This window comes from Lepidochelys kempii, chromosome 2 (genome assembly GCF_965140265.1).
Source record: "Lepidochelys kempii isolate rLepKem1 chromosome 2, rLepKem1.hap2, whole genome shotgun sequence".
Lineage (NCBI taxonomy): Eukaryota > Metazoa > Chordata > Testudines > Cheloniidae > Lepidochelys > Lepidochelys kempii.
Genome location: NC_133257.1, coordinates 199,051,226 through 199,078,975, shown reverse-complemented (window position 1 = coordinate 199,078,975; position 27,750 = coordinate 199,051,226). Strand labels below are relative to the sequence as shown.

Sequence of the window (27,750 nt, the reverse complement as noted above, 5' to 3'; positions counted from 1 at the left end):
AATGTTGGCTTAAATTGCTGTGAAGTGTTGTGTCATGTCTCTAATCCAGTCTTTAGATGTTGGAATGAGAATTTAAAACCAAGAACAAAAGAAAACTAACTTGATCAATCCATCTGTGCAGTATGTGGATCTGTGTATCTATATACATATTTTATAGGGTTTTAAAGGAAAAATTAATGTAATTTTACTGTTTACTCAGCTTCTGCAGTCGCATATCATGTAACGGGTACATTATATTTGTATATACACTTGGGCCAAATTCTGTTTTGCCACACTGGTAGAAATCCAGAGTTACTCTGTTGTCTCCAGTGGATTTACAGCTATATAATTTGTCTAGGTGTATGCAGTACAGTAGGTAAGGAAAAATCTGTGTCATGTTTCACTTGCTGTATCACTAAAGATATGTAGCCATGCACATTTGAAACTGCCCTGAATTCTCTGTGGATTGCAAAATTCCAAAATCCCTGGCCTTTTGAAAATTCCACAGATATTAAATCATTCACTGTCCTGGAATGCACTTGGGTTTGCAATGCATATAGCTATAAACCATAAATAATTATGAAAAATTATAAAAAAGAGGTGGCCAAGAAAGTTCTGGCTGGCCCATGTAGATCTAGCGTGCTCTGGGTTTGTGTGATGGGGTATGCATACTCCATCCTGGACAAAAGGGGGTTAATCCCACACTATGGGTGGCGGAAGTCCCACCCCTCAGACCGTGCTGGACATGTTCCAACTACTGCCTCAGTATAAAAGGGAGCAGCCCAGCTCATTTTAGGCTGACAGTTGGAGGGGAAGGACCTGGGGCGGAAGTTCCAGCCGAAGAGCCATCACAGCCTTTGCCTGTGGGAACTGGAGACCCTGAAAGCCAGACCAGAGGGCTGCAGATGAGGAGCCCAGGAGCCCCAGTGCTCAATGGACTACAACGCCTGGAAACGCAGTAGGAAGTGACCCAGGGAGGGTGCGCAAGTGGTACCTCCCACGCGAGGTGAGGTCAGCGTGTTTCAGTGGGAGTCCCCGCTGATCCAGTGGCTGTTACAACCCTGATGGCGGCCCCTTCCTCCTCCCTGGATACTGGTCATTGGGCCTTACTGCCCAGGGGCTATGACATTGACTCTGTCCATTGGGCCTCATTAGCTCGTACCAGAGGGCTATTATGTGGACCCTGGCCTCTAGGCCACATTGCCCTATGCCTGTGGGCGGTTATATTGACTCTAGTCCCTAGTCTGCATTGCCCTGAATGTAAGGGGCACCGTAACCGACTCTGGCCACTAGGCTGCGCTGTTTCAAACACAGGGGCTGCAGGAAGTGACTCTGGCCACTTTTGGCCTCGAGGCTGTCGGGGAGACTGTAACGGCGGTGGTATCACAACCCCGCCCCAAAAGGGGGACGAGGTGTGCATACTCAGTGGCACGTGGTGGAGAATGCAGGCAGCGATCAGTGACGTACTGAGAGGCCCCAGGGGGAGGAGATCATTATTAGAGTAATCCTCCGTCACCTGCCTACTTGTCGCTTTGCCCAAGATGGAGACCGAGAAGATTTTAAAATGGATGCTGGAAAGTCGGCAGCAGCAGGCAACCCAGCAACAGCAGGCTCAGCTGATGCAACAGATCACCATTCAATGCCAGCTCCAGAAGGCCCAGCATCAGGAGCAGCAGCAGCTTCTCCAAGAGTTGGCTATTCAGAACAAGACTCAGCTTTGTTGATGTGCCCGACCGATGTGTCGAACCCAAGCCCAACTGGACAGGACCCGGGGGCTCTTCCCACTGGCCTGGTAATACGACTCTCAAAAATGAGACCTAGTGATGACCCTGAGGCATTTTTGGTGACTTTCAAATGGGTAGCCACGGCTGCCAGGTGGCCACCAGAGCACTGGGCAACTCTATTAATGCCCTACCTGATAGGGCCAGCCCAGGCGGACTGCTGGGGGTTAAATCCACACGATGCCTTAGTATATGAGAGCGTGAACACCGCCATCCTGGACCAGACCGGAATTAATCCTAACACTGTACCGATGGCACTTCCGACAAGAAAGGTACCTGCAGAGAGCTAGGCCCCGGGCAGTAGGCCGTTTGAGGGACAACACCTGGTGATGGTTGGAGCCAGAGAAACGGTCGGCTGCACAGCATGAAGGACACCAATCCTAGGATTATATGTTGGTACCTCTCCCTCCAACCTTATGATTTCCACATCTGTCACTGACCGGGTAAGGCTCATGCCAATGCGGACTTCCAGCCAAAGAGCCATCACAGCCTTTGCCTGTGGGAATTGGAGACCCTGAGAGCCAGACTGGAGGGCTGCAGTTGACGGAGCCGCAGGGAATCACCCATGCTGAGGAGCCCAGGAGCCCCGGTGCTCAATGGACTACAAAGCCTGAAAAAGCGTTAGGAAGTGACTCAGGGAGAGTGCGCGAGTAGTACCTCCCACATGAGTGAGGTCAGCATATTTCGGTGGGAGTCCCTGCTGACCCCCACCAAAGGCTCGGTGCAGTTGGGTAGGCCCGGGCCTCCCTACCCGGGCTGCCATCCACCTGGTGGCGGCCCATTCCTCCTCCCCAAATACTGGCCATTGGGCCACACTGCCCTGCACCGAGGGGCTGCGACATTGACTGCAGCCATTCGGCCGCATTAGCTCATACCAGAGGGCTATTATATGGACCCTGTCTGATAGGCTGCATTGCCTTGTGCCTGAGGGCAGTTATATTGATTCTAGTCACTAGACCGCATTGCCCTGTACATAAGGGCTGCTGGAATTGACTTGGGTCACTAGGCTGCGCTGCACTGAACACAGGGACTGGCGGAGGTGACTCTGGCCTCTTTCGGCCTCGAGGCTTTTGGAGAGACTGTAAGAGCAGTGATATCACATCTCCGCCCCACCCCAAAAGGGGGACAGGGTGTACATACCCAGTGACAGTTTGGGTTTGTTTTTTCCCATTTAAAAGGGGTTCGGAATCATCCTACTAGCTTACACATTAAATGTAAAAATGGGTACTTTAAACAAGCAGGACAAAATTTTAATTTCTAGTAGCATCAGAAATATCACCAGGATCCTGACAGGTACATGCCATGAGGCCAGTGTTAGTTTCAAAAGCACTATTTGTGAAGAGGACTTTTAAACAATTCTGTCCTGCCCAGCTGTGCAACACATCTCTCAGTGGTTTTCCACCTTGCTTTTACCGAGAAACAGCAAAATGAGTTAAGGAGAGTATTCCTGCCGATGTTCTCTGCCTTCAAAACTGCCATGTTGTATTTTTAATGTATTTTTGTCACTATTTCTTTTTACTAATACTTGGCCTGATTTTTAGAGGTGTTGATCACCTGCAACTCCCTTTGTATTCATAGGAGCTGTAAGAGTTTGGCACCCTTGAAAATCAAGCTCAGGGATACAAACTATTGAAAATATTGAAATTCTTCAGGTCATCAACACTTCAGAGCAAGGCACTGTGCCAAAAATATTGTCGGTTCAAAGCAAATAATACTGTGCAGAACTGTCGCAATTAAATGCTTTCTTAATAGTTATGTTTGTTTTAACAGATAGCTCTAATGCTAATTTCCAACCGTTAATTTGTTAGAAAACTAGTAACCTTTAAGAGGATTCATCAGTAATAGTTGCAAGCAGAAAAGTAATAGTTGCAAGCTGAGAGGCACAGCAAAGAACTCACAGCTGATGAGGATGGGAATGGCTGTAATGGCTTTAAGCCACCTTTGCTTTCTCCTCATTCTGGGCTGTTCTGCAGCCTCTGGCCTAACTCAGGATATGTCTACGCTGCAGCTGGGAGGTGTAATTCCAAGCTTGGGTAGCTCTGCTCAAACTAGCATGCTGAAAATATCAGCGCGGCTCAGCCACCTGAGTACACATAAAGGATTTCAGACAGGATTGTACTCGGGGTGGGTAGCCCAAGCCACCCACATTGCTATGGCCATACTGCTACTTTTAGCACTCTAGCTCAAGCAGAGCTAGTGCGTGTACATCTATCAGAGTTGGGAATTATATCTCTTAGCCGTGGTGTAGACATATCCTTAGGGCATGTCTACATTGCAAATAAAACGTATTCTTACCTGGGGTTAGCTTTTCATGTTAGCTAACTCAGGTTATAATAGCGGTGAAGATATGGCAACTCTACTTTTAACTTGGGTTAGCAGCTCAAGTTGAACCCTTGGTTCTCCCATAGCCTTTAACTTGATTTGTTAATCCAAGTTTCCGTGTCTTCACTGGTATTTTAATCCAAATTAGCAAATTAGTTAACCTGAGTTAAGAGTTCTTTTTAAGTGTAGATGTACCGTTAGATATCTCTGGGGCCCATCTGAATTATGGCAGCCTGCCAGGCTGCCGTGTGGGCTGTATCATTACCCAGAATCTCTGTGGTGCTGTGACTCTGGCCCGGCCCCAAACCCACCTTTCTCTTTTAGGATTACATTTAAGAGTAGTAAATTGAGGATACAGTGAGGGATTTTTGCAATCATCCAGATTTATAGTCAACACCGTATTACATGCTTGACCAGGGTTAAAATAACAAATGGAGTTGGATGGGGGGGAGGTTATTTTCCATGCTGTTTCCTAGTAAACTGAAATGTGCAGGACTGCATAGTTGGGCGGGGGAAGGGGGTAATTCTTAATAATAAATAGAGCCTTTCATCAGTCACCAGTTTGAAATTAACCCAGGTCTATAGTGACCAAAGTCATTACTATCTAATGGCTGTTTGATCCATGTGAAATAAGTTCAGTCCCATATGTAGGAGAGAGATGTTGCCACCACATATCATTACCACTATACATTTGTTCAAACTAATACCTTTGGTGGAATTGGCTTTAGAGAGGCCAGGAGTTGAATCAACATGGAGATTCCACCAGTTTCTCATCGCTGGCAGTGGTATTGCTGTGTATTGGCTAGGGAAGTAGGGAACCTGTGCTGCCATTGTATGTGCTATGTTTGTTCTGTCAGTAAGCTGGGCACCTCAGTTTCCAGTACTTTCTGTCTGGCTTATTTCATGGATCCTGAATTCACTTTGACATTAATAAATAGATAATATGTAGTATTTCTGGCTTACGCACTCAGTTTCATTCAAAAATCATGAGATTTAAAAATAACTCCACCAATTTTTGTTGGTTTGCCTTTCTGTTTCTGAGCCTTTAGGGTGCACCACTCTAATCGTAGGTTTCAGAGCAGCAGCCGTGTTAGTCTGTATCCGCAAAAAGAAAAGGAGGACTTGTGGCACCAGTCTCTAAGGTGCCACAAGTACTCCTTTTTTTCCCCACTCTAATCATGTTTACAAGCTTTTCTCCCATGAAGAGGGCTAGAAACTTGCTACTTTTTTAAAGTGAAAACTGAGATCCTCACATAATCTCTTCACTTCAAGAGTTGGGCTTGAAGAAGAACAAGTATTGTCAGTCTCCTTATAAATTTGAGAGTCAGCAACATCGTTTAACATTCTGTTAATACTTTGTATTCTTTTGCAACACATGCATTGTTAGCAAGTGTTGTCTGTTAAAATGATGACCATATCCCACTTTGATTTAACTTTTCTACACCTAGTATATCTTCCCAGAACCAACAGTTTGAAGAACAGTCACGCATGGTAAGAAATCATGTGAAACTGGATGCCACTTCATGGCGAGGCAGAGCCTGCATTTCACCACTGTACAGTGCTAATGCAGATTACAAAAGCTCTCTGTATGATCTACCATGCTAAACACTAAAGATATTCAGCCACCAAGAATTGTTCAATAATGAGGTGGGAGTGCATCAGCTCGTACTTCAGATTTCTCTGCACCCTTGTGTAAAAATAGAGCTGTAAGCTGTCAGCGTTCTTTCTCCTTTGAGAATGTGGTTTGCTTTATAAGGATTGGCACCACAATAGTGGGTGGGTTGGTACACTGTACATTCAACACTACAGATGCACAGTTGTTGTAGTATGGCTTAGCAAGGAGTAATGGTTGGAAATGTTGTGTTTCCTGAAGCACAATACAAACTCTACGCAAAAATATTACTAAATAATTATTAAAATATTAACATGAGTGCTAGGCATATCCAAGATCATATTGGCCCAAGAGGGGTGGGGGAAGAATATTTGGGTATTACAAATTTGAATTGAAAAAGCTTTTGGTTTTATACTGAAGAGTTAACTTTAAAAAGTTAGTGTTATATTGGAAAATAACAAAAGTGTGTGTCAGGTGGTTTGGGTTTTGCAAAACTTCATTAATCAGATTTTGATTTTTCAAAATAGAAACAAAAGATCAGGACATTGGTATTTCCACTGCTTCCACTATCATCTGAACACCTAAATGTTTCCAGTGTTGGCTCTTCTCTATTTTAAATTAAAGGTGTGTCCAATCTAGCAGTTTCAGATCCAGATTTCATATACACCTAAGTTCTGGGACTTTGGAGTCCAGAGTTGATTTTGATTCAGCCAGTAAGATAGAAAAACTTAAAAAATCTGATGTGGTGGTGGGTTCAGAGTTTGAATATCCATTAAATGAGAATCCAGGGCTTTGAGGAAAGTTAGGCCTGTTTCTATTTTAAGTACCATAAAACAAATGAAAATTGAAATCTAGTTTTAGGTTTTTATGAAGGGCATTGGAGGATGTTTTACTTAGGAGCCTGTACAATCCCCTATTAAAGCTTTTTCCTCTCGATGCCTAATATTTTAAAGAAGCCTATTAATTACATAAAAACCTCTTCTTTATCAGTTTACCCTGTATTGTTCCATTTTTACTCCACCTGCTGTTTTCTTACTTGTGATCTTTGCTTCCTCTTTCAGTTGGGTATGTGTTAGAAGCTGGTTTTGTAGAAATAAAATGACTCTCATTTATTTACACAGCAGCTGTCAAAGCATGATATTCTGTCCTGTAGAAGTAAGCAAAAAACAAAACAAAAACAGTTGAGCCCTAGCTTGCTGTCTGCAAATTGCAGAGATTTGGAGATTTCACAGACCATCTTTTTATGATCATCTTTTTAAAAGGAAAAATCCTGCCACAAATGCAAATACTTCTCAGTTCTTGTCACACTTTTGTAACTTATAAAGTAATAGGTTCAGAATAAAGAAAGGTCTCTGTATCTTTCAATGATATATTTCAATCTCCATCTTTAGAGGTTTTTAAGGCCTGGCTTGACAAAGCCCTGGCTGGGATGATTTAGTTGGGGATTGGTCCTGCTTTGAGCAGGGGGTTGGACTAGATGACCTCCTGAGGTCCCTTCCAACCCTGATATTCTATGATTCTATGAATGAGAACTCAAAAGAGGGAAGCTGTTGCTTACCTCCTTGTGGTGTCTGTTTCATACAAGCCCTACCCAACTAATATTCAGGCTGGAAAAATTGGTTTCTTAAAAAAAAAAATAAAAAAATCCCAAACATATTTTTCTTTTGGCAGTGAGAACAGGCTGCTTAGGAAAAGAGAAATCTAAGACCAGGACTCAAGGTAAGACTGGGTCATCTCTCATTTCTTCAGCGGCTATATAATGCGTGCATCTGAGAGCTGCCATTTGGATCATAGCAAGGGAGGAACCACATCAGTTTATTTTCTTGCCTTGGAATACTTGTTTGTCATCACTCTCCCTTCGTATCTGTGTTCTACTTGGAAGTAGTCTTTGTGCTGTATATGCATTTGCCAAGATGTTCATACAAACAATATTCCATTATGGCCTGCTCTGCATATCTCTTATCTGCGCCATATATATTCAGAAGCAAATTTGTTTGAGAGTGACAAGGAGCAAACTCTTCTGCCCCCTTCCCCACCCCTCCCCTTTTTTTTTAGTTAGTCTGGACTTGCTACCATATATTTACTAAGGTCCCACTTCTATTCATGTTTTTATTAGGGAGGGGGAAAAAAGTCCAGATGCCTAACAAAGAAGCTTCTGTGTTCTCTGTTTAAAAAAATAAATAAATACTAGTTTCCTATGAAATGTTGATAGATGTACTCAGAGCTATTGTGGGGGGTGACGAATTTGAATAGTCTTGTGGTTAAAGCACAGGAGTGGAAATTAGAAGTGGAGTATACTTTCAGCTGTCATATACTCCTTGTGTGATCTTGGGGTATGTCACTTTACATCCCTGTGCATCATTTTCCTATTAGCAAAACCGGGATCAAAATATCTAACTTGCATGGTTGTTGAAGGCTACATTTATTAATGCCTGTAAAATGTTTTGAGAACTTTGGCTGGAAGACACTGCAGAAATGCAAAATACTGTTATTTAGTGTGGCAAAACTATGAAAGTTTGATGTGGAATATATGCCGTTTAGTAGAACTGTAGAGCCAGGGTAAAAGTTTTACAGTGATATAAATCACATTTAGTGACTCTGAACTCTAAAATGGTCAGATTAGTTCTTTTTCTCATTGATTTTGTATTTGGTTAATGATTCCAGTCCTGAGATCATAAAGCTTTGTAAGATGTAAAAGATACGGGAAGATATCTTTAACCTCTAATTTGAACTATGTGTTGATTTTGACATTGAAATAGTGCAATGACCCGGTAATGTTTTCCAATATTTTAATTTTTGCTGATGTACAAAAATATTGCAGAAGAGCTGATTCCTAATTATTACATGCAGTATTGCATACATTTCTTCCTAATTAAAAAGCTCCTAAATTCTGAATAATCAATTTGTGAAGGCATGTGGTTTTGACAAATTATACATTTAATTTCTAAAGATTTATTAGTAATTTGACCTGCAGCTAGTTAATTATGGTTATGGTACTGATGCAGTAATACTGGAGATTGATATAATGATATGGTTGCAAATTTATTTTGATATCTCTATCTTAATACCAGAACATGACAGTACACTTGTATTTTGTAGCCTTGTCTTCATTATGCTGGAAAGCATTAGTTTAATGAAATTAAGGTTTGATAAGAACCCACTGCATTTATTTGAAAAAATATTTTCAACACAATATAAACATATTAAACTGAATCCTTTAGTCTTTACTTTACACTGGCAAAACTCCCAGTGATATCACTAGTATTTCTGCAGAGTTTGAGCCAAAACTTTTACCCACAATGAAGTTTAAAAGTATTCTTGGTAATGAATTTGCAGGTAGCAAGCCTTCCTTAACGTACCTTTTCTTTTTACATATGCAAAACTGCCACAGGTAATCCAGATACTTCTAATTTTTTTTTCTTATATGAAGAAAACGGTTAGGCTGTCCAAGGAGAACCTTTTAGTTTGAATGCATGAAACTGAATGTTACTGTATTGTAAATACAATTTGAAAATATCTTTTTTCTCAGTGCCTTGTGGTTTCTCAGGCAAGCTGTTCAAACTCTACTGAGGAAAACAGACTTTTTTTAAAGAGTAGAAAAAGTGCTGTATTTACTACCAAAGACATATACACGATCCATTCCAATTGGTTTTAAAAGAAAACATACGGTGCAGTGGTCAAGTGGTTAGTAGTGACAAAAAACTGGACTGGTAAGAGTTGGTTACCAACAACAAAATAAGGCCAGGTTCACAGATGGTGTAAATGGCATAGCTCCAATGACTTCAGTGGAACTAAGCCAGTTTATACCAGCTGAGAATCTGGCCCAGATTCTATATTCTGTGCTGCATGAAATGTGTCCTTTGTGGTTGGAAACAAAGCCTTCTGTATATTATAAGGCCAGATTCATCTCTGGCTTATACTAGTTTCTGCTAGCATAAGCAAGGATACAAGGCCACCAAAATGCAGTGGAGGTCTTCAGTGAAAGGGCATTGCATCAGCACAAGGTAGCTACAAGATCTCTTCCACCAACTGAGTGGGTGATATGGCTGGGGATGGCGTGTGGCCACGAGTATAGAGGAGTGTGCTGTTTCAGGGCATCTCCTCTGCATCTTCCACCTGGGGATTTCCAGAGCATCTTTCAGAGGAAACTGAAGTTGTCCCTGTGTAATACATGAGAGAGGGACGTGTTGATAACAATGCCAACCCTCTCCTACATTAGCAAGCCTTCCTCTGTACCACGAGTCTAACTAGGGAGGCCTCAATGAGGGAGGAAAATCATAATGAATAAATCTTAGTAACATCTAAAAATGACCAAAGAATAACTTTTATATACACATGTAACCCTTCTGCCTGTCAGAGTTGGCAGCAACAAGGGCCGGGTTCAATATCTAGGGGTTCCATTCCAATAACACAATGCAAAACCGGCTCGAGCCCCCACCCAGTGACCTGGGACAAATATATACCACCCCCGCTGGGTGCCTCCAAGAGGCAATACTTCCCCTCTCACAAGCACATAGTCTGAGTGTAGCAAAAAGCCTTTTAATAACAGAGAGAAACAATGTGGCATTATGTTGGGGAAACACCACCAACAGGATTCATAACACAACCCATGAGCAAAACCCTCCCCAAGCAAATTGGGTCGTGTCCTTTCCCTTTGGTTCTTGAGTCCAGCAACCCCAAATCACCCAAAGTCCCAAAAGTCCAACGACCCAAAAGTCTCTGTCCTTGGTCAGGGCAGCCCCAGAGTTCAAAAGTTTTTCTGCAGAGTTTTACCTCCCAACCTGGGTGGAGATGAGGGGGTGGGGGTTAAGGGGCACCTTACATGGTCCAAAGCTGATGGCCCCACCCCTCCATGGGGCTCCACTCTGCCAGCCAGCCATGAGCTGCTCTAGGTATCCAACAAACTGCTCTGCTCCACCAGCCGCTCCACTCTGCTCGCCGTCCCACAAACTGCAATGCTCTGCAGTTGCTCCGCTCGCCGTCCCACAAACTGCTCCGCTCCACCAGTCGCTCTGTTCGCCGTCCCGAAAACTGCTCCACCATATAGCTTCAGGCTCCCCCACTACTTAACACAACACTCAGTGATTTCAGCTCTTAGTAAGTTTAGCTCTTTTGTGATTTCAGCTTGTAGTAGGGGAGCCTCAGTGCTGGTGTACCATTAGCCCAAAGTGAATTCAGCTCAGCAGCCTGTAACTAGACTCCTAATGGAATCAAAATTAGCTTTGATATTCCACAGTGGAGAAAGGAGGAAGTGCAATTAGCATGTAAGGCCCTCACCAGGGGGCCCATGCCACCAAGTATTAATACTTGTCCCCAGCCTCTCTCAATTCAGAGTTTTGGAACCCATGTCCCTTGCCTAGCGAGTGCTACTTAGTTGATGGCGAGTCCCTCCATCATAACAAAAGGTCAAGTACAGTTCCACTGTCCCTGATTCCCATAATCAGGGTAATAACAATTTATTCTTCCTGCCCCAATAACAGAGACACTGGGGATCCCACAGCAGCCAAAGTGACCATCTGGGCAGCTATGGCCTCATTCTAGGCAGGGTGGGTGTGCCTATGCAAATGAGATCGGCCCCTGAAGTTCTTTTCCACAACTTGCCACACCTCACCACCAGATGTCAGGGTGGAGCTCATCCTGACTCTGCTTACACACATAATGACAACCTGATCTCTTGGTATTGTTTTCCCCATTGGAAAGCTCGGTAGCTCCACTTTCTAGTGGTATTAAAGTCCTGTTTTTAGCTGTGAAATGTTACAAACCATCTGACAATCATTCTGTTACTGATTTAGGACTGGATACCTACACTGCCCCTCAGACCTGCAGTATTGCCACCCCCACACATTCAAAACTCATGAGAGCAGCTTAAAAATCATAAGATTTTAAAAATAATGAACTTTGGATTCTTTTTATTTGTCTTCTGATTTTTGAGCTTATAGTATTCACATTTTCAAGCTCTTCCCTGTAACCATGGACGCTATAAACTTTTTTTAAATGGAAGTTGAGATTCTCTCATAATCACTTGGTGCTTGGAGCTGGAGCTTTAAAAGAAACCAAACGGACAAATATAATGAGACTCTTAATGGTATAGCCCTAGTTGACAACACTGGACATATTATTTTGAGGGGAAATTCTACATTTGGCAGGGGGAAGAAACATTTTTCTTCTAGGTTCCTTTTTTTTTATGTGTTATATGTTTGAGTCTGGTCAGGCATGTGGAATGTTAATAGTAGTCCTGGTGGACATAGATTAGTGGGCAGAGTGCAGGTGAGGTGCACAATATATGCAATTCATCACATGGATCTGACCATACCATGATATGTGTACAATACTTTATGAAAAATACATTTTATTTTTAGTAAATATGATATTTGACCAGAGTCAATAAAGCCCATGCCAGTTTTAACTCCCTGCATTGTTTATGGTCCTTGCACTGTAAGGAGCAGTCTTTTGATTCTTTTGCTACCCCTTTAAAAGCACAGGATTTTTTCGTTATTTTAAACAAATAGTACACATTTGCATAATTAGATTGCATTGGAAGAGGAAAAAGGCCTTCTGAGCCATATGGCATATGAGGCAACCAGAAAAGGGTTAATCTGTTGTGAGGAGTTATATAACAATATCCTGGTGTAAATGTCAGAGATTTTCAGCCAATGAGATTTTTTTCTGACAATATAATGCTTCTGTCATATGATTAATTGGTTATTTGTTGTCATTGAAGTTTTTCTGAACTGGAATTAAACTTCAGCTTCTTTCAAACTCTCCGCGGAGTCTTAAATAATTTTATTCCAAACACAAGACAGAAAGAAGATGAGTTCAAATGCTTATTTCCCCCCCTAAAAATGTTACATTTGATAACTGTTAGTGTCAGATAAAAAAATGATTTTTCGCAAAGAAGTTCATTTCTTGTTTAAAAACTGGAAAATATTTTTTAAATTTGAGACTCCAAAAAACCCCTTTGTAAATATACAAGAATAAAAGAAAACCTGATACTTAGTGGGTCCTCAATCCAGCGCTCTGTTGTGCATGCACAGTTTTCTAGCACCGTCATTTGCATTTTCCGGTTTCAGTGCTCACAAATTTGCTTGTGCATGAGGGAGAACTATCTTTTTAGGGGTGATTTTTTTTTTTTTTTTAAAAAGAGCCGGGTGTGTTTTTCCAAAGTCTCACAGCTCTAACAAAGCCTTTGTGACAGAGCCAATATATTTAAACAGAATATGGGGGTGGGTTTCTGGAAGAGATTCATCTGGAGGCCTTTGAAAGCTACTGATAAGATGAGGGAGAAGCCAAGCCTGGCCTGTGAAAACACCACTTAGAAATCTCTGCTTCGGCTGTTAGGTTTTGATAGGGAAAAAAAGAGTGGAGTGGTATTTGTCAACATGTGGTTGAATTCTCAATATGGTTTACACTTCACTTAGATCTCCTTGCCTCATTCTTACCAGTGAGGTTTTCTGTCTGATGATTAGTATTGGCAAAGCTCTTAACTTTTCTGACATGCTTACAAGGCACTGACTGCCAGTGACATAACATTGCAGCATTGTTAGGTTAGTTGAACTCAGTGCGGTATCACAATAGCGTGCATCAGTCCTGCTACGCAGCTCACTTTTTCTCATACACATAATTATGAAAAGGGCAGGGTTAGGAATCAAGCAGACAGAGTTTAACTTTTGCAAGAGTTTAAAATGTGTATTAATAAACCATTCATTGAGGCCTCAGTTCTGCCATTTAGCCCATAGTAAGGGGGGTCCATGATGCTGTAATGCCACAGGAGAACAGCAGGAGATTGGACACACAACTGCTGCACAACTGTTCTATGCCCTTTCTGGGATGAGGCTTATTTTTGCCTCATGCAGCCAGCCAGCTCCATGGGGATTTGGGCAATGGCCCTGCTTCCTTTCCCCTATCTAACTCCCTTTGGGATGCTGTGCACGCCAGGGCAGGAGGGAGGGATCAGTTCATACACTCCCTCCTGGAATTCTGCTGGACCCCTTATACAGAATGCTCAGAGCGCTCAGGTTCCTTAGCCCGATCCCCATGCTCCTCACCTCCAGGTAAGTGCTTGGCAGATCCTGATCCTAAATTAACCTGTAGTCACCTTCAGATGGCTCCAGAGTTTAATGTCCCACTCACTTGATGTCTTTTCACATGGCAATTTGCCCGGAGCAAATGGGATGGAATAAAGGGAACTCTTTTCTCTGTGGGATGGCAAGGGCTGTGTTGAAGAGTTGAGCCAGAGTCTCAATGGATTGAAAACTCCAGCTGAAATGCAGCCTCTCTGTGTAAGAAACCAAGATGAAATGGCTTCTCCTGAGCAGGGCTGATATTCCTGATCAGCCAATCAGAGGCGCGAAGGTAATACCACGTAATTTGTATCATGTGGACTTGCCCAGAGGAATCAAGTAGAAGTTGAAATGCACTACAGAGAACAGTATGGAAGTTGTGAGGATCCAGAGAGAGTAAAATTGATTTGGAAAAGCTTCTACAAATGATTCAGACACAGCACAATTGATACTGTTGCTAGTTCATGGATGCAACAGGAACATAAAAATGGCTATACTGGGTCAGGACAATGGTCCATCCAGCCCAATATCCTGTCTTCTTACATTGGCTAGTGCCAGATGCTTCAGACGGAATGAACAGAACAGGGCAATTATTACGTATACATTCCACCAGCAGAAGTTGCTCCAATAAAATATATTACCTACCTCGTTTCTCTCCTGTCCTGGGGCCAACATAGCTACAACAACACTACTGTTTAAAATGGAAACTTGACAACATGAATAAACAGATTAAATAGTGACACCTGCTTCCTTTGCAAATGCAAGAAACGAAAATCATCCCCAGAGGACTTAACATCTATAACCCTCTGACCACTACATACAATTCCAAATAAGCTGAAGAGCTCTGCAGAAGGAGCAAACAAAAATTGAGGAACCATCTCCTACACCTTACATACATAAATCCATCACATGGTCTCGCACAATAGAAGAAAAAATCATATAATCTACCCAGAGCTTATACAGGAAATGCAAAACAACTATAAAAATACCTCCTGATGATAGCTATCAAACACAAAGACAAAAAATGGAACCAACTACAACTCCTTCACAACCCATAGAACACCACCACCTCTGGGAGAAACCAAGACACCATGACCCACCCACATGGATGGACACTACACAATACCCCAACATCAACAATCTATTAAGACCACCCCAACTGGAACTACAGTATGTGTGCTCTCCAAAGCACTGAACTTTTGCCCTGCTACAGAATCTGATCACATACAAATGTGGAAAACTAGAAGAATTTTTCTGCTGACTCCGCCTCAAGGAATTCTTTCAGAACAAAGATGACACAACACACAACTACCAAATCCCCACTGACAGTCGTAAAAAAAAAAAAAAAGAATCATTTGACTGGACATCCCCCAGTGGCAAAACCACACACTGGATCATTACATTGATTGCTTCAGGAAAAAAATGTACTATGAAATCCTCAATTATACACCTTCATCACAATCTTTTTACCATTGAGAGGACAGCTATACAGTCCCTGAAAGCCAACTACCAGATAGTGATAAAACCAGCAGATAAAGAAGGCACTGTCATAGTCCTTAATCTTGATGACCACGTCAACAAGGCCAACAGACAACTCTCTGATGCTACCCCCTATAAAGAACTGAAAGAAGATCCCACACCACAATTCACAAAGGAATTAAAAGAGACCATCAAATCCTTTCCCAAACAACTCCAAGAAAAACCCTACAACTTCATACCTCACAAAACCCACCCCAAGGACTTTCTACATGCTTCCCAAGATACACAAACAAGAGGAACCCAGGCAAATCCTTCATATCTGGCCAGGATACTCTTACTGCGGGAATATCAGAACACACAGCTACCATCCTTAAACCACTCATCACACAGTGGACTTCAATACACTAATGACTTCCTTCACTAACTCCACAACTTTAAAAATCTCCCCAAAACACCATTCTTGACACCAGAGTGCCTATATACCAACAACCCTTACCATGACATGGTCGCTGCCTGCCTTGTATACCTACAAGATAATGCACAGTGCTTGGAAATCCACCCAAAACACATCACCAAATTCATCCATTTCATCCTTCATGTTTAACAGCAAGCACTTTGTCCAAACTGTGGGAACAGCCATGAGTACTGGAATGGCTCCCTGGTACGTCAGCGTGTTCATGGGCCACCTCAAGGAAGAATGTCTGGAGATTTTTTACAAAACAATCACTTCTTATCTGACCTTTCAATCCTCCTTGTCAAAGGAAATCTGCATAACACTATCCAAAGGCAAGTCTGGGAACTTAAATTCATAACTCTACTAGACTCCAAAAATCGTGGACTCAACAGGGACACTGGTTTTATGGCTCATTACAACCATTAGTAACACACCACACTGTCTGCTACCCTTAATTGCCGACTTCAAACCCCTTAGGCATAACAGTTTAAACCCTCAATTGCCCACTTAATTTCAAGTTACCACCTATAATATGCATTATCCCTTTTGCGTAACAATGTGTCCCAGCTTGTATTTAGCTCAGACATTCTCATTTCCTTCCTGAAGAAGAGCTCTGTATAGCTCAAAAGCTTATACCTTCCCTCAACAGAAGTTATCCCCCACCTCACCTAACTTGTCTCTCTTGTACCCTCAACGAACATTCAAAAATGACTATTCACCTTATTGTGTTATTTCCTCTTCTCTGGATTTATACAACTTATTTTCACCAGGCATAAAGCATCTGCTAGCTTGATGAGCAGACTATAAGAATCCTGTTTCATGTCATCAGTAAGGTTAAGATTTTGTCAGTTATTTTTAGTAAAAGTCACCGACAGGTTGCAACTCTGGAAAAATTTCAACCTGCTCTAGTGGTGACTCTTGACAAGTTGATAAGGGACGTAGATGTCTTTGAGGGGGTTTTTCACTGAGATTTCCTTCCGCTGAAGTCCCCTCCTACTAACTTCTCCATCAGAGGGGATGACTAGAACCTATGAAATGGAATTAGCTGACTCAACACTTTTGTTGTTGTTGTTGATTGCAGGAACATGGGTTTCACAAACAAAACCTTTCAAAATGAAGAAATGTTCCATCAAAAAATTACCTGTTTTGAAAACAAATTTTCAGGAAACCATTTTAGTGTTTCTAAAAATGTTCAAGATCTTTGGACATAAATGAATGACAAATGTAAGCCTGAGAGAAGCTTGTTGACATGCTTTGTCTTGTCATTTGTCTGCCTTATGGCCTATATGCTCCATGAGACCCATTTCTGCATTGCTCATTTTTCATTTTTGTTTTTTTTCCCCAGGTGAGTTTGTCATTTTTATTACATTATCTAGTATATTTTGTATTAGCATATTGGTATATTTAGTATATTATCTACTTTGATTGGTCAGTTTAGTCACCTGGTGAGATTTCCTCAATACTGAAGCATCTTTTCAAAATTTCAGTTTCAAAAGGGGGATACACATTTTTGTAAATTTTGCAGAAATTTTCAAAAAACAAAAAATATCAGTCTGTTTAGAAAATGAGTAGAAAAAACATTTCAACTTTCAGATTCCCACAGAATCGCAATTGATTTACTATAAATCAATATGAAAAGCTATGCTGTTGGGGTAATATGCCAAAAACTATAAGACCACATTCGACAGTGATTTCTAAAGAGGGAAAGATGCAGTCAACCTTTTCTGTCATTGACCTAGAACCAAAATTAAATAAAAATATAGTAGCTGCCATTTAAAAGTAAGAATCTGAGAGACGCCCCCTTCATTACTTATATTAAATAGAGGGGATTACTGAACTTTCTCAGATAGCAAAGTGTAGTAGCTCTTGGTGAATGTTTATTCTTTACTGGAGGCTAATGTATGTTCTCAATGCCTTTTCCTGTTCACTGTAGCACTCTTACTTCAGTTCACTGGGGTTTTTCTTTGGCATTCTTTGTTCAGCAAGTACAAATCAGAAGAATGTCACTACCCATTAAACTGATTTTTATCACCTTTAACAAGCCAAGGGACACCACAGCTATTCCACCACCAGGCCATCTTGACTATCTTTTATATGGATCGTTAGGTTTTGGTTTTTTTGCCCATTTGCAGCTAAAAGTCTTTTTCATTGCTCCCTAACAAGAGAAACAGTATATAGCACTACTCTTCTTTGTGAACTAATTAAGGAAGACGCGCATGTCATAAATACATGTGTAAATATTTTGAAGTCAGTGGAGCTATGCCAATTTACACCAGCTGAGAATCTGGCCCCTTGCCTTTATATTAGGTTTTCCACCATCATAATCTTCTAGAAATTTGTTTCTCGTGTTCAGTCCACGATGAATTCTAAGCTAAATCTGTGTGAAATTGTCCCTTGTGCAGAGGACCCCCACAAGGTCTGTGAACCACTTAACTACCTCTTAAACTTTCAAAATACTTGTTACATCAGGGATAGCTCTTGTTATGTTCTTATGCACAGGGCTGAATTTCACAATCATTTGCCAAATACTGTGGCATTTGTTTAAGCAATGCTGCTATGTGTATGCAGTCCCCAGGAATCTGATCTGTCAACAGAGAGCTTCTAAATATACTAGCTCTCGCTAATTTCTGCCCTCATTTCCTTTAACGCTTGTATGTTATCTGGGCCTGGTACTTTGTCTATTTTAAATTGTCCAGTCTTTCCACAGTTATGTCTATTGTTTTATGCACATTATCTTCCTCCTCCGTACACATTATCTTACTCCTCCCTAGTCGTACCAGGAAATGTAATAATCCCTTTCTTAGGCAAGTCTCCATCCTCTTCCTCCTTAGAAAAGTCAGAAACAAAGCAATTATTCAAACAGCCTCTTGGTTTCTCTACCATTATTTTTAGTGGATCATTATGTACTTGTACCTTCAAACAACGGTGAGCATATTGAGCATGAAAAATGCTTATCGTTAGCAGGAATATTCTCTGCAGTTCAGTGTTCAATATTTTGACTTGCTTTTCTATTCCTTGTTTTATCTTGCTTCTGCTTACATTTTATAGATCTCCCAAGCCACACTCTCACCAGATTATATAATACAGTATGTCAGAGCCATTCATGACTCCATAGCTAAGGTTGCCTCAGCATTTCCATTAAAACTATGTATTTCAGGAGACTTATAATCTAGCTGTAAAAATCTCTTTCTAGGTAAAACTTGAAACACGAGTTCTCAATCCATTTAAAAAAATAGTTATTTGCTAATAGCGTTTAGTGGAAGACACTTAGTAATTGCAGTGTTCTGGACCCCCACCCCCCACCCCCGATAGCAAGCAGGGAGAGGCCCACTCAGGATGTAGCTAATTTCATATGTCCTATCTTTTCTTTATGGGTGCCTCAAAATTGCAGGTCACCTTCTCCCTGTCCATGTGCTATGCTGGTGATGTGACAAGCACTACTGAATTCTGCTGGAGTCTACAAGCTAGCCTATTGGGCTTCAAAGAGGTGCTTTTGGTTGTTTCTTTTTTTTTTATTTATTTACCATATAGATTAGTATTACAATTTTTTTTAAAGTATTATCCCTCTCTGTTTCAAAGGCCAATAATGTATTATCCCTCTCAGTGATAGAGGCCAATAATTTAACAGGACTCAAAAAAAGACTGGGCATTGATGTGGCTATCAAGAATATCCAGTTATCATAGTTAATGATAAAATTTGTGGAAAGGCTATTGAGCCGATCTCTACTAGAGATCAGTAGGAGGCCTGTTCTGGGGAGCACATTATCTCACTTGTGCCCACTTCAAGGTTTTTACAGCTTCCTCAGAAGCACCAGAGCCAAGATACTGGGGTAGGTGGACTTTGGATCCAACCCACCATTGCTATTCCTAAAGCCACAGGCAGCAGGAGAATAAAGTGCAACTACCCAACTTTTAAAATGTAAATTATGCCCAGATATTATTGTGTTGGTTAGCTTTATATGTATGTAATTATATTAATAGTAATATCCTTTAGGTTATAAAATATTTTTTTCAAAAATACCTTTGAAAATACGTACCTAATGGTAAAACAAGCAAACAAAAAGCCATGTGCAGTAACAGACTCATGGGCTAGCTGTATGCTTCAGGAGCATTTTATGGTGGTGCACCTGAAACCAGATCCACTTTCCCGCTTTTACCTATTGCTAGTAATCCATCTGGCACATCATCCTGGAGTTAAGGCTTGATATTGCATGTTATGTGGAAATCCACATTAAAGCCACTGAGAGTTCTGGAGCACAGCAACCAAGAATCACTACTGTGACTGCTTTTTTATTGTACTTCACATCTATCAAAGCTCTCTCTCCTGTGCCAGTCAAAATATTTGTACTCTGATATTCTCTCTGTAGGTTCAATATTGTTCTAGTCCGATTCCTGCTATGTGTTTCATATCCTTTCACTAGTATCTTGATATTTTAAATATTCAGCCATTCCCCTGGGTCAGCCTTCTTTTCCCTAATTCGTTAACATCATTCTTACTCTTCAAGCATGTGAAAACATCCTACAATATTAACAAGTAAATACAGTAAACTACACTGGGATTTGGATAGCCACATTTTAAACCCCACATCATTAAACTTAAAAAAAGAAAAGAGAAGAAAAGGCAGGTAATATTTCATATTAGCATCTATTCTGAATAAAGAGATAAAAATCAAAGCCTCTGTGTGTGAGTGATGGCAGTGATTTAACTGCCAGTGATTCTCCCAGCAACTGACACAAAGGAATCTCTGAGTATCAGAGTTGAGGCGGCAAGCTCAGTGTCAGCACTTGCCTAGGGAGTAGAAGAAACCTCACTTTGTCTCTGCTTTTACTGCTTAAACACACACATCACTCACTAGTAACCATTTACCCTGCTGTCAAAACTGTTTCAAGGGAGAGTTACATGTGATTAATAGTAAAATGCATGTAAAAAGGTAGGCTTCTGCCAACGTGCTTTCTTTTAAAGATTTTTGTGTGTGCGCACATTTGTTCTTTTTCTGTCCTTCACATAAGGCTGTAACAGTCTGCCAATAATATGTTGGTGCTAGTAAAAGCTTTTTTATTTAGACAGCACACAGCATTCAACCTAATTCTGGACAACTCTCTGTGAAGCACATTATGGCATCTTCAGACACTTGTTCTTTACAAAAAGTGACCAGCACAAACATGTGTGCAGAACATGATTCATGGTGCTTCAGTCTGATTTGTCCAGTGGGTAATTGCTGTACAAAAAACAGAGAAACAGATGTAGACCCTAAACCTTAGCTGTAAATTTTTGTTTTATGATTATGGGTTTCAAATGTGCTATGTAACACTGACAAATATATACAGTAATGCTGAAAGAAATGGATTTCCAACTTGAACTTTTTATTTCATTTGTGGATAAGAATATGTTTATTGTTAAGTTTCTTGCCACCACAGATTGAGAAAAAACAGATCAAGGTGATGGCATGAAATCAAATTTTTTGTTGTTGTATGATCTAATGGGAAAATTTTTGAGAGTTCTTTTCCACTTGAATCTTTCAAGAACTGGATAAGAGTTAAAAATGTGTGTCAATAATTCAAGCTTTGTTACATTTGAATTAGCCAATTTATTAATTATGTCTTCAGTGTATATTCAAAATGGTTGTAGTTAGTGCTGATCTGATATACACTATATAAATATTATTTTTTGCAAAAATTCTCCCAATTTATGAAAAGTACATTTTCTTTGTATTATGTTTTTTTAAAAAGCATAAATTGTACAATTTACAAAGGAACAAAACCTTGGAAGAGATAAATAAACTAAATAAATTCTAGAACTGAGAAGAAATACTATAGAGGTGAACTGTTAAATTATTTGAGGAATTCGTTAATTCACATGGTTCAGTAATAACTGTAATCATTAGCCCAACTATAATTCATAATAAAACATGATGAACTACCTGGCCCATTTAGATATGGTATAAAAAAGCCATCTTATTCCATTCATATGCAATTAAGCATGAATTACTGACAGTTATTTTGAGAAGTTGCCCAGGACTTATCTGTAATTAAAAGCACCCCAAATAGGTTTTATATTAAATAAAATTTTATGAGAACAGTTAAAAAATAAACATAATCATGTTTTGTCAGTATGATTTTGTTCACTAAAAAAAACGAGGAGTCTTTGTGGCACCTTAGAGACTAACAAATTTGAGCATAATCTTTCGTGGGCTAGAACCCACTGTTCACTGTAATTCATCAGGGTACCTTCTTGGTCTAAACTTCTACCATTTCCAGAACTCTGGGGGCTGTAGAGAGCCCCCTTTCTTCTTAACTTGGAAACTGGCAAAAGACATTTTGTTCTGTGTGTATCTTTCCAATCATCTTAATGATGACACACTAGATGTTCCTAATTTTTCTTGCATTCTCATCATGAGAAAACAAGTTTTATCTGGCTATAAAATAGTGTCTTTTAATGAAGCTGTGTTATCCACCATAAATGAACAAACAAACAAAACAAAAAAGCAATACCCACATGATAAAATCAGATTTTAGTAAAATGTCACCACTTCTTTTTTCTTGTTAAGAGTGAGAACTCTGCTTGCTGTGCTGAAAATTGTTGTAATGTACTTAGGCAAAAGGATCTTTTGCTTGGGTAAGTGTGTATTGTGCATACTTTTCATATTACAGTGTAAGTATCACTGAGCCACTTTTTAAGTTGGAGCAATTTCAGCATGGGGTAAGTTTCCCCTGACAGACTCTGAAAGCCCTTGGATGCCAGTGTTGCATTCCAGCCCTATAATTCTTCTATCAGGATAGGAGATGAAGTGAGACTGTGTCTACTGTAGGGGCAGCTAAATCTCTTTTGTCTGAGAGGGAAAAAAATTAAGAAAAGCTTTTGTTTGTGTGTCTTCAAAGGGATTTTGCTTCTAGATTACAACAGGGCTTTTTGTTCAATGGTTTGTTTTCAGTATAGACCTATCCGTTTCAAGGGACAATGCTGTTTTGTTTGACTTCTTGAATCTTTACAGAAAGTTTTGTTAACACAATCTACAGGTATTGTCACAGAGCTTTTAACGCATCAAAGGACTTTCTTCAGAGAAAGAACATCACATCCATTAAGCAAGTTGGTCAGGTCCCACAGTGAATCTCTCCTTAGTATTTCTTGTCTTTTCTTGTGTGCATTTCCCACCCACAATGTTCCCAGGTTCATCAGATGTTATAGGTGAAGTTTTCAAAAGGTGTCCGCTAATTCTGTGTTTTTCTGGTTTTGGGTGCCCAGTCTGAGACACCTTGGATCTGATTATCAGAAATGCTGAGTATCTGCAATATTGACCTGAAGGGGCAGATATTGAAAGGCATGAAAGGAAATTAAGTGCCCAACTTCCATTGAAACTTGATGAAAGTTGGGCTCCTCTCTTCTCTTTGTGCCTTAGAGAATCTAACCCAAAGCCAATATAAGATGCAAGTTCTCAGAACCTATGATCCAAGGTGTCTCAAGTCAAGCTCCTGAAATAAGAGGCCACTTTTGAAAATTTCTTTTTTTTTTTAAGAGGGAAAACAGTGTCTTGGAACTTGATATTACATTTTCCTTTTCATTATTAAAATACTTATAGCAATCCATCCAGGTCAAGAGTTGACAAGAGTCAGATCCATAAGCAAGATTGTATATGAAGGAGACTATTTATACAAAAATATGGAATTTTGTGACCTGCTTGACCCCTGAGATGCAGATGAGAGTTGAGAGAGAGAGAGAGAGAGCACACTGAACCACCAGTGAGACAACTGAGCTTGGTGCTTTTTTAGTTATGGTCTCACCCCTTGCTTTCAGCTGTCTTACTGACGAAACTCTGTAGGTCACGGCCCCTCCCCCAGAGTCCAACACCTCTTTCCCCTGTCTCTTCAGGTGCAGTGAATGCGATGGGCAGGGAAAGAGAGAGGGGTGTCTTGGGGTGTTCGTCCCTCCTTTTTTATAATTCCAGTCCCCTTCTTGAAAAATATTTCCAGCTGAGAGCCAGGAGCCAAAGAGTCTATGTGGAAGGATGTTCCCTGCTGGTTTTTATTCATGTGTTTGAACTTCCTGTGTCCATAGGTGCTGGAACTGGAGGTGATGCCGCACCCCTTGGCTTGAAGTAACTTCCATTATATACAGGGTTTACAGTTTGGTTAAATGGCTGTCAGCACCCCCACTATACAAATTGTTCCAGCACCCCACCTGTGTCTCCCCTTCCTCTGTTTACTGTTTAAATGCCAATCAAGCAGATCACACATTCCTTTGTTGAGTATGTACCTGTTTGCCAACTTCTGTTTGGGCAGGGCTGTGGGGTTTGGAACATGTGTTAATAACACCATACAGGGGAATCTGATAACTTCACATATAATGTTGCCACACATATTTTAACAAGACAATACTGACCAGCAAATTATGAGTTTTCAGATGATGCCTTAGAAGGCATACTTTGTACAAAGATCTTTGCAATAGTGTGTAGGGTGTGAACATAGGGGTCACAGTCTGATTCTGGGAGATGTTTGGCAGCTTGCAGAACCGGGCCCCCATACATACTAACTTCTCTGCACTGATGCTGAGCAAATGCTGAGTGCCAAATGCTATCACTTTGGCTCTCTACATTTCTTTCAGCAGCCTGAGTAGTCTGCAGGATTCAGGCTGTAATGATTCATCTACTGTGTTTAATTACATTTATATGGATGTCTGGAGGGGGTGGACGTGGGGTGGATTTTGAAGCACCTAACGCTCTCCTAGTTATGGGCCTATGAAAATTCTCAAGTGAGTGGGTGCTGGCATCGAGAGTTTTAGCTCCAGACTGTTAGGGATATTGTGTTACAAATATCAGCCAAAACATTAACACAGATTTGAACAGGGAGGAGTGTAGTCTGTGATGTTCTTTAGTAGCTGTCTTCCCAAGATGAGAAGCTAGTGTCTGTAGCCGTGTCCCTGTAAAGTGGCGAATTGTGCCCATGTGTTGCTGATTCTTTCTACAAAGGGCATAGGGAATGTGCAGGGGATTTAGGAAATAGACTGGCACTTAAAATAATCCACACACCTAGAATAAGCTGATATGTATACAAGTTCTGCTGTTGTGCAGACAGAACCCAGAAACAGCCTTTTTGCAATTTAATCTTCCTCTTTATTTTTTTATTTATTTTATCATTTAAAAATAAGAAAGTATAAAGGCAACGGCTAATAGTTGCCTGCTTCTCTGCCTGTCTGCTTTTGCAGGGCTGCTGGGAGTTTTTAAGCAGTGTGAGAATCCTGGGAGTTGGTGATGTCAGACTGGTTTGGGTCATTTGAAGGTTAGCAGCCTGGGAAGGGTTCATGGAAAGTTCACTCGCATATATTAGGCAATTCAATCTTTCTTTCTGTGTGACACAAATAGTAGGAAGTGAGCTGTTCAGAGGCAGAAGGATCTATTCACTGGTGAGGGGGATCCAGAGTTACTATCAAAGGTCTTTTATTACTGGGACTTTGATGATGTGTGTGATGTGAAAAAGATCATATCTTCAGCAACAATCTATGAGGCAGGACTGATTCTAAAGGATTTTTCGAATAATTTGATTGAAACTAAAACTTGGAATGTTGCTTGTTTCCCCCTATCTTGCTGGATTGGCTGAGCAGCCTGGAAAATGGTAAATGATCATTTGGATCAATTACAGGCTTTTAGCTGTGTTGTCTGTCATAATTCATGATTCTGGTCTGGGAAAAAGACGAACAGCCTACGTGCCAAAAAAGGGGCAGAGTTTGATGGAGTTGGGTGTACTTTTATATGCCATTTTCCTCCACACCTAGAGGAAAGCACTTTTGCAGACGTTCTGCAGAGGGGGAATCATGTTTGACTGTATGGATGTTCTAGCAGTGAGCCCTGGTCAAATTCTGGATTTCTACACTGCAAGTCCGTCTTCTTGCATGCTCCAGGAGAAGGCTCTGAAAGCATGCTTCAGTGGATTGGCACAAACAGACTGGCAACACCGGCACAGTGCTCAATGTAGGTCCCATTATTTTTTCCAGATTTAAAAAAATTATTTGCATGCAGTTAAAAAAAAAACAAAAATCCCAACTACTTTTAATTTGTGATAGGGATTGTACGGACTTTTTCTTATGCAAAATGTGGTTGTGTAAGTATTTATTTTCTTTTGCAGAAAAAAATATTTAAAATATGTTTTATGTTTCTACCTTTTTACACAGCATATCAACCCTTCAACCAGGTTTTTAGCAAACAGGAATAAGCAAAACAATAATACAGTACAGCACGACTTTTTAAACTCCGTCCAATGAAGGACAAATTACACAGAATCTCTGTTGTAGCTTTCTTTCCTTTGCCTCCCTGCTCTAATTTCCGATCACACTTGATAATTGATTGCATATTTTCTTGATGTACACTTCAACAGTGCAGCCAAGCAATTAAAATTGTATTCTGTACATTCCTTACAAAGAATTTAAACTGCATAGTGTAGGTGATGTTCTTGAAATCAGGCGATAGTTTTAGGCTTCCATTAATATTTCCCGTGCTAAGAAAAAGCAATATTTCTTTGTACTGACCTTGCTGCCACCTTTCTTCTTCACTTTGTTGCTATAAGAAGTTGCTGTTTTGCTAGAAAACTACTAACTGTGAACTCCCCTTGTGTTTAGCCATCAATTATTTTCATACCTTTAGATTCAGTCAGAGTCTTGGACTAGTAGGGGAGGAAGCATAGATACTGTAATGTAGTTTAAAAAAAAATACTGTTTTGTTATCTGATCTTGACATAGTGCTGAGAAACATAGATGGTAAACAGTGGCAGTGTTTTACCGCTGTAGTTTCAAGTCTGAGAAATTACAAGTACCAGTACGCATCCCCTATACTCTGCATTAAAGAGCCCGCAGGATGCTTCTCTGCTCTGACGCTGATTAAGATAAATGACTTGGCTATCTATCAAAATGTTTTTAACACACTCTTTGACACTTCAGTGCAGCATTAGCTATAGAATTATGTCTGAAATCTTTGTTTTCCAGAGAGTTCAAAGCTGCATAAGAATAAATTTAGCTTTCACTTCAATGTTGTTTATCCAGAGGGAATTAAAGAAAAAAAAAGTTCTTAAAAGAAGTGCCTGGTGGATTATCATATTTATGACTCTCCGCAAAACTTTTTCTCAGAATATGTATGGCATTAGTTCTTGACCTAGTAAACCATTGAGAAACGACTTGTAAAATCAGTAACAATTTGCATATGGGTTCAAATGTTTAACATCTTAACAATTTAAAAGAATTAAACTAAGTAAAAAAAAATCAACATATTTTATTTATTTTCCCTTAGCTACTTTCAAAATATTTCTACGTTTGAGGTCTTCAGATATGAAAGAAAACCTATTACTTGAAAGTTCTTCCATAACCGTAAGAAACTAAAGACATTTCACTAAAAATGTATTCTCTGGTTACCATGATTTAAACAGAAATATAAGTTTAACTATGGTAATAAAAATGCTTTGAATCTTAGAAATTTTGCCTCATTAATAAGCAAGTCCCATAATACAAAACTTTCACTGGAAAAATATTGTTCATCTCATTCTGATAATTGTTCAAACAATTTTTAGATAAAGTGTAGCTTTTATCTGCACTTTCCTATACTTTTGTTATTAACTAGAAACATGTTCTAAAAAATGAAAAACGTCGTGTTTGTTCTTGAACAAGTTAAACATAGGATTACCCTTATCAGAGTGGAAGAGTGGTAAATATGTCATTTGCCTAGGGCCAACTGATAAGAGACAAGTATTGATAACAGAAAAGGTCAGCTAATCAAAGAAACTCATATTAACAAGAGTAAATAAAAAATACAGAAAAGTACTTTCAGGAATTGAGTCTTGTAATTTTGTAAGGAAGACAATTAAATTTTACTGCAAGGCAACTTAAAATCAGGCTGAACCTGAATTATAATTTGTTTGGCTGTAATTTGAACTGACTGTTAATGACACTCATGCTAGAAAGTAGGTTAGCTGGTTACTTTCTAAATAATGTTCAGTTTAATTTATGTAGCATTTTTTTTATTCTGGAAAAATGAGCAAGTACCCTAAATATGTGTTTGTGTGTACATATGAAATTATGCACACATT

The 27,750-nt window shown here is 40.1% G+C and overlaps 1 protein-coding gene across 3 annotated transcripts in view; it reads left to right on the top strand.

Annotated features, from left to right (window-relative positions):
- RARB (retinoic acid receptor beta) overlaps positions 1 to 27,750 on the top strand; it is a 305,303-nt gene that overhangs the window by 142,111 nt on the left and 135,442 nt on the right. Inside the window, exons 1-2 of one of the 3 annotated variants that reach the window (XM_073333467.1) lie at positions 25,078 to 25,649; positions 26,958 to 27,034. The exons of 1 other annotated variant lie outside the window; for it this stretch is intronic. In XM_073333467.1, coding sequence (XP_073189568.1) covers positions 25,493 to 25,649; positions 26,958 to 27,034 — 234 coding nt within the window. In that variant the 5' untranslated portion in view covers positions 25,078 to 25,492. Of the gene's footprint in view, positions 1 to 25,077; positions 25,650 to 26,957; positions 27,035 to 27,750 lie in introns of those variants that run through there. One more of the 3 variants, XM_073333466.1, reaches the window with a different exon arrangement.